Below are 11,429 nucleotides of genomic sequence, written 5' to 3'. Positions count from 1 at the left end.
GCAGGGGAAACAGAAAATAAGTAACCAAATCCTCAAGAAGCAGAATTGCAAATTGTTTGGGAGTATAAACTCCAGTGCCCATTTGCCTAAGTTCAAAGCCGTACTCCCTCAGTGTTTAGTTGTATAAACTTGGGCAAGTGATAAAGTCATCCTGTTCCTCAGTGTCCTCATGTACAAAATAGGAATGGTAATAGTATCTATCTCACAGAACTATTTTAGAGATTAAATGACCTACTAATTATAAGGAACTTAGAGAGTTGTCTGGCACATGGTAAGCAGGATATAAATGCTAAGCATTGTTGCTATTATCATTCAGTGTAAAAAATGTTATGACGTGGACATAGTGCGAAATGATATGGGAATTTATAGTATGGAGAACTAACTAGACTTAGGGGATAATCCTGAGAAGGAGAACTGAAACTGAGACCTTAATTGTTGGTACTTGGGTAAATGGTAGAGAGAAGAAAAACCATGTTCCAAAACAGATGGAACCATGTGTACAAAGATCTGAGTGGTGGGGGCAGGGAGGATAAATTGAAGGAAGTGAAAGAAGTTCTACATGGTAGATCATAGAGTAAGAGGGAGCTGGTGGCCAGAGGCTGAAAGATAAGAGCCAGCTCATACAGGACTCCATAGGAATGTAAAAGAATTTGAATTTCAACATTTAAGTGTTGGGAAGACATTGAAAGCAGAGAAAAGCCATGATGAAATCTTCATTTTAGAACATTGTCTCTGGCTGCAGTGTGAAGAATAGAGGCAGGCAGGGAAATGGGGAGATAGTCAAGAGACAATGGCAGCCTGAACTAGGCTTAGGACTAGACTAAGAGGACAGACTGTGAAAAGATATATTTAGGAAGCAGGACCAACTAGTCTCAGTATGAAGAGTACCTCTAGTTCCCATAACATGAATGCTAAAGATGAAAGCAAAGGCTAGTCAGTCCAACCAGGGGGGCTCTTCTCCCCAAATTGAGAAAACTGATAAAATTCAGATATGCTGATTTTCACTAATGAATTTCAAAAGAAATTGATGTATGAACCAAAATACCAGCATATTAATGCATAACTCTAGTTATAACCTAACTGTCAGAGGGTCCTAGAGACCAACATGTTCTGCAAAGACCATCTACTTCATACAGAAAAATTACCTGGGAAGCCACATACACATCAAAAAATGGTGTAGTGAACATGCAATCAGTTACAGGGAGTCAGTTATATGCAGTATATTTTGGATGACACCAGGCTAGCTTTCCTCCCTCCCTACAATGGGGTCAGACAGCCCTGCCCAAGTATATCCTGGACAATACCTGGTGGGACCCTGTCTAGGTTTGTCTCCCTAATTCTTATTTCTCTGAACAGCCTTCACATGTCATTCAACTTATGCCTTATGGAGTATTAGAAGGATAGTAAGAAGAGCAGTGTGGCTCTCGTACAGTGAAATAGAAAGGGACTGGTAGGAAGTGGGATGAGGGTGCAGATGATGAGGGGCTTTATAGGCCTAGGTGAGGAGTTAGAATTTCAATTGCAGTGGGAAGCTATTGGAGGATTTGGAACTGAGGATAGGCAACCTTCAATACATAGAATAAAAAGATCACTGAATACTGTGTGAAGAAAAGCCTAGAGGGGGATAAGTGAAAATGAGAGACCAGTTAGGAGACTATGGCACCGGTAGTGATTCTGGTGGTGGGGAGCAACCTCGTGGTATACGTCAATAGCAGTAGAGATTTTGAGAAGCCAGAAAATAAGGACAAAACAAACAAACATATACAACTTTCAAATTTCTGTTAACATTTTGAATTTCTTCTAGTACCTGCATAATTGATATAAAGTTTGATTTTTTTATTTGAGCATTTGATTTTCATAAGAAAGAAAACTGCTCAAAGGAAACCAGTTTGAATTATGTACATGTGCATAGTAGGATAATGTGTACAAGCAAGTCCTGTGCAATTGAATCTATATATTACTACATGCCTTTTCCGAAAACATTCTAGTAAAAGTAAGAAACAAGTATTTTAACTAGAATGTTTCATGGGTATTTAGTGTAACTACATTTGTCTATTTTCTGACTTACTAAACACCCCTACTCCTACTTGTTTCATTCATTCAGGTATCAGAAAAGGGTGGCCCTGTACATTGCCGCCTTTTATGGCTACATTGAGCTCACCGAATGGGCCCTGAAGCAGGGTGTGCGGCCCAATGAGGCAGTCGGTGTTCACCCCTATCGAGCATGGTGCCACGAAGCCCTTCATGCAGATATCTCTAAATGTCCCATTCATGCAGCTGCAGAAGCAGGCCAGCTGTTGATTCTGAAGGCCTTTGTCAACTACAGCGTGCTGTGCCTGGAATGCAAAAATGCTGCAGGACAAATTCCCCTGACCATTGCGGTCAAACACAAGCATAAAGACTGCGTATTATATTTACAGAGTAAAATGTGGTCCACAGTTTCTTTTCTGAAAATTTCAGTCCCCATGAGGATCTATGTTAAAATAAAACAATGGATTCTCAGAGCTCAGAGTCACAACCTTTATAAAAGCCAGCTTTGCAGAGCAAGGATCTTTGGGGCAAGAGTTGGAGACATTGTGATGGTGGATGGTTTCACCAAACCAAAAATGACCTCCAAGAACTGGCATCAGGATGGGAACAAGAACTCACAAGGCACTCTTGGAAAGCTACTGCCTCTCAAGGAACATACTGCAAGCAGGAAACCTGTCAATCCTTTGGCAATTTCACAGCAAGACAAAAGAGAACAAATCTTCAAATTTCCTCCGCTGGTAGATGCAAATACATTCTCAGAATTACAAAGACATCAACAACAAAATCGGCAAAAAATTATTGCCACAGCTAAGAAAAAAGAAAAGCTTGTAAAAAACACATATCTTCCCCAAGTCCCCCTCCCTCCAGTTTCAAGAGTGGGCTATTCACACCCATCTTTTTACTATGCAACACCCAGTGCTGACTTTTTACTCAGATCCTCCTTCGCATCTTTCTCTGAGCACAATGGGAAAACTCCAAGGGAAAATGCCATCTACTGCTTAGCTGTGGCCAGGTAATGCTTTCTCTTTAAACATACAAGGGCAAACCTTTAATAGGGCCGGTCTAGGTGCAGGGAATGGTCCATGAAGCCCTGCTATGCCATATAGTGTGACAGAAATTGTTCCAGGGCAGTATCTAGCTTCAAGGACTTCATCTTAGCCTTGTGTATAAGACAAAACAAACTAATTTTATTGGCCAGTTCAATCTGTACAGTACTTTAGTCCTCAAGCTTCAGGAAGAAAAGAGATACCATAAAAAGAATTGTATCAATTAGCAAGGTCCCTTGCCCCCCCACCCCCCTTTTTTTTTTAACTAATAAGAAATTGTTGCTTATAATTAAAAGAAGAGAGAAACTTGAAATGTGGAAGGGATACATCAAAAGTATTATGGAAGACTGGATGGTAATGAAAGTGGAAGGAAAGAAAGAAACAATTTGTTGACAAACTGAACCATAAAGACGTTAGTTGACTTACTGGGCAAGATTGGGGGTGGGATCTATATTGGATAGGGTGGTAGAACTCACATTAATATTTAAGGCAAGTTTAAAAAGTAATGCATTATTACACTTAAAGACATAAACAAATGTTTACAAAGTGGACTTTTCAGGCACATACATTTCATAAGATAAAATTTTATATATTGGTCATCAGATTTCATCGAAAACACAACTCCGATTAGTTATAAGGGGCCATCCATTACCCATGAGGTATTACTTGGCGCCAATATTATTTCCAGTAGAAATATATATTTCCCCTTACTCAATTTATGAGAAGAAAAGAAAAAACAAGACTAAATTACTTTAGTTGCCTTTTGGTATTGGTCTTCAGTTCAGTTCTATTTTATTTCAGCTAGGTTGTTGCCACCTAGTGGTGAGAGTAATTCGGGTTATAACACTGGCATAATTCGCGATAACGAGGTTGACAGCAAATGAAGAAACTACTTAATAGCTTCAATCTTTGTAATTTGTGAGGTATCTCAAATAGAATGTAGAAAAAGAGATAATCTAAAATTCTAGAAAAAGATGAGAAAATTATTAATTGAAAAAATTATATAGCCCATCTTAAAATCAGGCTGTAAACATAAGAAAGGAAATACTGATTAGTTTTATCAACAGATGCACGTTTAAAATAAGCTTATTTTTCAAGCATCCAGTAATTACTTATTATGGCCCAGTTTGTTGCTAGGCAGAATAGAAATATGCAAAAGTATCTGTTTAAGGCGGGCATGTGCATGATTTGGGGTGAAGAAGGCTGCCAGTATCTAGTGTGTGTAGTGCTTTCTTGGGGAGAAATTGAGTTGTGAAATATATAGTAACACACATAAGGAGCACCAATTTCACTTGTATGGCTCATTTTGCATGCATCCATGTAACCACCACCCAAGTCAGATGCAAAGTATTTCTAGCACCCCAAAAAGTTCCCTCATGCCTCTTGTCAGTCAATAATCCCTCCCAGATATAACCATTATTCTAATTTCTACCAATGAGATTAGTTTTTCCTGTTCTTGAATTTCATATAAAGGGCATATATAGTATGTACTTTTTATGTCTGCCTTGTTCAATTAGCATGTTGTCTATGAGAGTCATCCATGTTTTTACATGTATTGATTTTTTTTATTTCTATATAGTATTCCTATTCTGCGTAGTATTACATATCTTTATTTATTTATCCATTCTGCTATTGATGGGCATTTGGGTTGTTTCTAATTTGGGGTAATTTGGAATAAAACTGTATAACTATTCTTAAATATTCTTGTATAACTATTCTTGAATTTGCATTCATTTCACTTGACTCTATACTTAAGAATAGAATTGCTAGGTCGTAGGGTAAATTTAAGTTTAGTTTGAGTAAACACCTACAAACAGTTTTCCAAAGAGGTACAAGCATGCTGTTTTTGTAGGTACATTTTACAAAGATTGGAGTTATCAGGGGGAAGCAATTTCAAGGTTGTTAAAGGAACTGCTGGGGAAAACGTGTTAAAAAAAAGTTAGTGCAGAAAGGAGTTTGTAGAAGGAACGATGGTCAGTCTGATTTTGCACTTCCTCTGGCAAAGTGACTCCTTGCTAATCTTTCCAACCTTACCATTTGACTTTTCCCAATAGTTTTCTCTTTTCTTTATTTGCACTCTTTACTTCCTTCCTATCTGTTTTCTCTCCTTTTCATTTTAACCTTCCCAGGATGTCTCACATCCCTCTGTTGGTGGACTTTGGAGGGGGAAGTGAAACCTGCAGTATTCATGTCCCTTCACAGCTCTTTTTGGTCTGGTTCATGCCCCCTCATAGGAGTCATGAAAGCACCAATGTCTACCTGAAGCTGTCAGTCAAGCCAGGCAGTCAGGTGGTCTGAGTATTTACTACTAAAAGACCAGTATAGCTCTTATGCCAAAAAGATACAACATGAAGAGTGACTATGCACTGTCTCGATGGCTGGATCCACCAACAAGCTAATATCATAGCCAGGAGATGGAGACAAAGCCAACGTAATCTTTCATGATGGTAACCCAGGGAAATTGGATCAGGGTTAGTAAAGTAGCCATTAGATGTTCCTAATTATGTGGGGAGAGGAGTCCCCCAAACCAGGACTGCAGATACCTGGCATCATGTGAAAGCACTTGCTGGACCATATATCATTCAGGAACTCCACTTTTAGACTCATGAAAATATACTTCTTAGGACTGATGCCAAGAGAGTATTACTGCGGTTAGCTCAGATCAGGTGCTAATGTGGGTCTGGGTTGACGAGTGCATGTAGCTGGTGTCAAGATGACAGTGACTGAGGCCACACTGAGCCTCATTTCTCAGAAGATAGTGTAAGCTATCAAATATCTCCAAGTCAAATATCTCCAAGTTGTATCTAGAAAACAGTCTTCCTTACCATTTACTGTCTAATTCCAGTGAGGTTTATGTGACCTGGAAGTCCAGTGAAGATTCAAATGTGGAGGACTGGTCCAAAAGGTTGAGTTGAGACTATGAGTGGGCAGAGAATGGATGGTAATCTCCACTGGTGATTCTGATGGGCTCTTGTGCTCCTGATAAAAGTAGAGCTCTTTGTTTTTTTAAATAAAAATGACCAGAGATGGGGCAGGGCACATTTGTCATAAGTTTGAACCACTGTGGTTGATGAAGGTGTTTGTCTTAGGCTTGGAAAGTGAAAATAGAGCATAAACCTGCTTAGCCTGGCCATGCCACTGAGACCCACTCTTCATGGAGGAGTAACTCCCGCTCCCCAAACTTCTCTCGATATGTGACCTATTTCTTGGGGATTCTAGAAGCAAAGGTGAGTGGGAGGGGGAGGAAAACAAAGGAGGAGATGGAGCAGCAGCCTGTGCGGCTTAAAGGCAATGCCGGTGCAGATGGGAAAGCTGGGCGATGGAATAATTTCCCTTAAAAAAAAAAAGAGAAATTTAATTACAAAATACAATAATACTACTTTTTGGGAAACATCCAAACAATATGGGATTATATAAAGTAAACATGAATATCTCCATCCATCTTCCAGTCCCATTCCTCTCCCCTCTCATGCATCCCATGCCACTCCCCGGAAGACACCATTATTACTATTAGTTTGTAGCCTCCTAGAACTTGTCTATGTATCTCAACATATATATGTGAGACATGTATGGCATTCACTTTTCATCATAAAAGGGATTTTACTGTATTTATTGTCCCCAAATATACATCACTTAAATATATCTGTCAAATCTTTCCATACTGGAAGAATGAACTACCTTATGTTTTTTAATGGCTGCCTAGTATTCCACTGTCGATATTTTTAAAATAAGTTATTTAATGAGCCCCACTTGATTTTCATTCAAGTTGTTTCCAGTTTATCACCATGATGACGGTGGTGCAATAGATCTTTTCATATATAATACTAATTCATTTGTAGAAGTATTCCTATAGGATACCTTGACTGAAGTAAAATTGTTTGTTTAAAGGACATATACATACTGCTAAGTCACCTTCCTAGAAGACTGTACCAACTTATACCCATTCATAGAGTATGAGAGGCTACTTTTCAGTTAATTACATATCTACAGCTGGAAGGGGCCAGGCTCAGAGGGAGCCAGTGTGGGAGTGAAGGAGAGAATCTGACAAAGACTCTCAGGGTGAATTTGTGTGGTACTGTGTTATGAGTCAACCTTCCCTGAGAAGAGACTGTCAGTAGTACCCCCAATTCCAACCAGGAATAAGCTTGATGAAATTCAGTTGCTGGCCCTTGTGGAACACCTCCCAAGTATAGCTTGTAATGGGTGTGGAAGAGATATTTCCTCTCTTAGATTCCTCTCAGGGGTGTAAGCTACCCCTCCCCCAACTTCCCCCTTTATTAGGTGCTAGGGCACAAAGGTAGCAGGGGCTAATTCTGCTGCTCTCCCTTTACTGTCAGTCCTGGCCATTTTGTATAGGTGAGCATGTGGGCTCTAGAAAAACACAGACATTGAGCAGAGCTCAATGCAGAGTTCTTCTGCATTCCTGAGCACTAGATTTAGGAGACTAGTTGCATCACATCTCCTCCTCAGTTCTGCTTTAGGTGAGAGCAGCAAAGGGAGACATCAGCTGGGCCTTCAACCTCATACACAGGTCAGAAAGTTGACTGAAACCTGAGAGTTTAGCCTCCTAGACTAGCTTGTCAAACAGTGCATGCTGAGGCCTTGTTCTCCAGTTGAGCAACCCTGAATTCCATGACCCATCCAGGTGACCAAGAACCTTGTTTCTTTTGTTCACTTTTGTATCTCCAGCATAGTGCCTGGCATATAGTAAGTGGTCAATAAATGGATGTTAAATGAATGCATAGAAGCCAGGGAGAGGTGAATATAGATAGTTACACTGTCTTTCCTCCCTAAACTGGGAACTTCTATGCTGAAAAGAAACACTGAGATTCAGTTAGATAGTTGGGCTGATGGCCCAATTAGTGGTTATAATGGTTATTCATTCAACAAACATTGAGTTGGAGATACAACCGTCAGGTGACTTTCTTAGTTTTAGCATCGAAAGTCCTGTTTCTTGGGAAATCTCTCAGTCCTGGGCAAAACAAGAAATTGGTCACCCTAAACAATAATAATAAACACAGATGTAGTCTTCCACTTGTGAAGCAAACTGTTTAGGAGGGTGTGATGGTCATCATGGCATATGCTCACTGAGGAAAGTGCTATGAAGGAGAGGAACTTGGAGAGAGAGGTTCTATGGAAGTCTGACAAGGACCTTGACTTCCCTAAGAAAATGTTTGAGCTGAATTCTGAAGTAAGGATTAACCAGGTAAAGGAAGCATGGAAAGAGTATGCACCAGGTAGAGGAAATGGCTTGTGCAAAGGCCTTCTGGTTGAAACTCACGGGGCATTTGTGAAATAGAAAGATGTGCTAGAGTGAAGAGAGAGGAGAGGTATGAAACAAACATGGAGAGGCAGCCAGGGGTCCATATGAAGGACTGGGCTGGTTTAGTCTAAAGACAATGAGGGAACATTGAAAGGTTTGATCAGCTTTGGATTTTTTAGAGACCACTTTAACTTCAGTATAGGAGAACTAGAATGGAGTCTGGAAGTCCAGACAGGAGTCATCTGCAGGGATCCAGGGCAGAGACGGTGGCAGACCGAACTACAGGAGTGACTTGAGTAATAGTGAGAAGTGGATGGGTTGGAGACAAATGTAAGAAAGAAATTGATGGACTTGGTAGTGGATTGCATACGATAAGGAATAAGGAACAGGGTGGATGCAAGGATGACTCTTGTCTTTTAAACTACTCAAAGCAAGGGTGAGGTTCTCTGCGCCCAGAAACTCCCAGCCACTGCTTTAGAAAGGCCCATAGTGTTCTGCTCCCACCTCTAGAGAGACATGGGCAGCTATAGATATTCCCCAGACTTCTCACGAGCTTACAGATGTATTTGGAGCAGGTCCCAGTGTTCAGAGAGCCCAAGCAAGTGCTCAATTGGTGGAGGTAAAATAATGCTGTAGGCAAGGCAGCCCTGTTGATGAGTGTGCCAGAGTGACAGCAACTACATTTGCCTCTCCTGGGTAAGTGCCAGGAAACCAGAAAATGACGACTCAAAGACAAAATGGCTAAATTAGCCCACTGCAACATGCTCACAGAAAAGAGTGTGGGCCTGGCAAAGAGGCAGGGGCTATTAGAGAAGAAACTGACCTGGGAGGTGACACCCTCCTTCCAGCCCTGCTTTGTTTTTATTCACAGTGCTATCACCGTCTCATATTATATTAACCTTTTATTTGTGTATTTGCTTCCTCACTAGAATGTGTTCCATGAGGGCAGAGACGCTGTGTATTTTGTTCACTTTTTGTTTCTTCAGCACGTAGAACAGTGCTTGGCATATAAGAAGTGCTTGGTAAATGGTTTTTGAATGAATGCAGCAAAGTGAGAGTTCATATACCAGAGAGAGAATCAGAATGAACATTGAGCCTAGGAGGAGCTAATATATACATCAGAAAGGGAGAGGGAGGGCTTTAAATCAAGTCAGGTGGGATATGGAGAACAGCTAAAGGAGATTGAGTGATTTACTTAAGGTTTAGAACTTGATTCTACGGACAGCCCTGACAGGTTAATCCCATTTAGAGGGCTCAAGGAGCCAAGCCATTGAGGTAAAGTAAAGAGTTAATCCAGAACACTAAAGATGAATCAGGCAAACTTGGATCTAGTTCAAATGTTTGAACTAGTTCAAATGTTTATGCAAGGTTGCTCCTGCTAGACTGAGAGAAACTCCATTAAATTTACAGGATCTTGCCAGACAAAGAGGGTGGTGATAAGAAAAAGGAGCCAAGTAGAGGTGGCAACATGGTCAAAGGCACTGCTTTGTGAAAAAGCAAGAAAGAAATTTACTTTTTAGGAAAGTAAGTGGATTTGCACAAGGCATTTTAGGGGATAGAGAGAAATTAGCAGATGAGACTAGCAAGGTAAAGCACACCTACAATGAGAAGCATCTTGTGTACCCAAGTGAAGAGTCTGCTTTTTTAAAAAATTAATTGATTTTTTTATGGTAACATTGGTTAATGAAATCCGTTAAGTTTAAGCCGTACATTTTAAAAGTAAGGCATATATATATATTTACATTGTGTGTTCACCTCCCATAGTTAGATTACTTTTTGTCACCACATATTTGACCTCCTTTACCCCATCTGTTTCCCCTCTCCCCAACCCTCTGGTAACCACTAGTCTATTGTCCATGTCCATGAGTCTCTGATTGTCCTGTTTGTTTGTTGCTTTTAGGTTTATATCCCACATATAAGGGATATCATGTGATTTTCAACTTTTTCATTCTGGTTTATTCTCTTAGCATGATTATCTCGAGGTCCATCCATGTTGATGCAAATGGCAGTATTTCGTCTCTTCTTATGGCTGAGTAATATTCCGTTGTCCATATTTACCACAGCTTCTTTAGCCAATCATCTATGGTAGGACATCACGTCCTGGACACTGTAAATAATGCTGCCATTAACATCGGTGTGAAAATATCTTTTTAGATATAAATTTTCAAGTCTTTGGAGTAAATACCCAGTAGAGGGATTGCTGGATTATATGGTAGATCAATTCTTAGTTTTTTGAGGAACCTCCATATTGTTTTCCATAGTGGCTGCACAAACAATTCTTAGTTTTTTGAGGAACCTCCATATTGTTTTCCATAGTGGCTGCACAAATTTGCAGTCCCATCAGCAGTGTATGAGGGTTCCTTTTTCTCTGCATCCTCTCCAGTACTCGTTACTTCTTGTCCTGTTGATGATAGCCATTCTAACAGGTGTGAGGCAGTATCACATTGCGGTCTTGATTTGCATTTCCCTAACAGCTTGTGAAGTTGCGCAACTCTTCATATGTCTGTTGGCCATTTGTATGTCTTCTTGGGAGGTGTCTGTTCACATCCTCTGCTTATTTTATAAGTAGGTGTTTTTTTTTTTTTATTGTTGAGTTATATAAGTTCTTTGTATATTTTTGATATTAGCCCTTTATTGGAGGTGTTGTTTACAAATATCTTCTCCTACTCGGTTGGTTGTCTCTTTGTCTTGTTGATGGTTTCTTTTGCTGTGCAGAAGCTTTTTAGTTTGATATAATCTCATTCACTTATTTTTGCTTTTACTTCCTTTGCCTTTGAGGTAAACTCATAAAATCTTCTCTAAATCCAAGCTTCATGAGTTTAGTACCTATATTTTCTTTTATGCAATTTATTGTTTCAGGTCTTATATTCAGGTCTTTGATCCATTTTCAGTTCATTTTGAAGTGTGGCAACAGAGAGCAGTCTAGTTCCATTCTTTTGCATGTGACTTTCCAATTTTTCCAGCACTATTTATTAAAGAGGCTTTCCTTTCTCTATTGTTTGTTTTTTGGCTCTTTTGTCAAAATTTATTTGCTGTTATATATGGGGGTGGGGGTTATTTCTGGACTCTCAGTTCTGTTCCGTTGTGTC

The 11,429-nt window shown here is 39.9% G+C and overlaps 1 protein-coding gene across 2 annotated transcripts in view; it reads left to right on the top strand.

Moving 5' to 3' along the window:
• Window positions 1-11,429, top strand: part of ANKUB1 (ankyrin repeat and ubiquitin domain containing 1) — a 36,092-nt gene that overhangs the window by 21,809 nt on the left and 2,854 nt on the right. For both annotated transcript variants that reach the window (XM_015600172.1, XM_006926209.2), the window contains exon 5: window positions 2,105-3,043. In XM_015600172.1, the coding sequence (XP_015455658.1) occupies window positions 2,105-3,043 (939 nt within the window). The remainder of the gene's footprint in view (window positions 1-2,104; window positions 3,044-11,429) is intronic.

This window comes from Pteropus alecto, unplaced genomic scaffold (assembly GCF_000325575.1).
Source record: "Pteropus alecto unplaced genomic scaffold, ASM32557v1 scaffold239, whole genome shotgun sequence".
Taxonomy (NCBI): domain Eukaryota; kingdom Metazoa; phylum Chordata; class Mammalia; order Chiroptera; family Pteropodidae; genus Pteropus; species Pteropus alecto.
The sequence above is the reverse complement of the archived record's forward strand: the minus strand, read 5'-3'. Positions and strand labels throughout refer to the sequence as shown.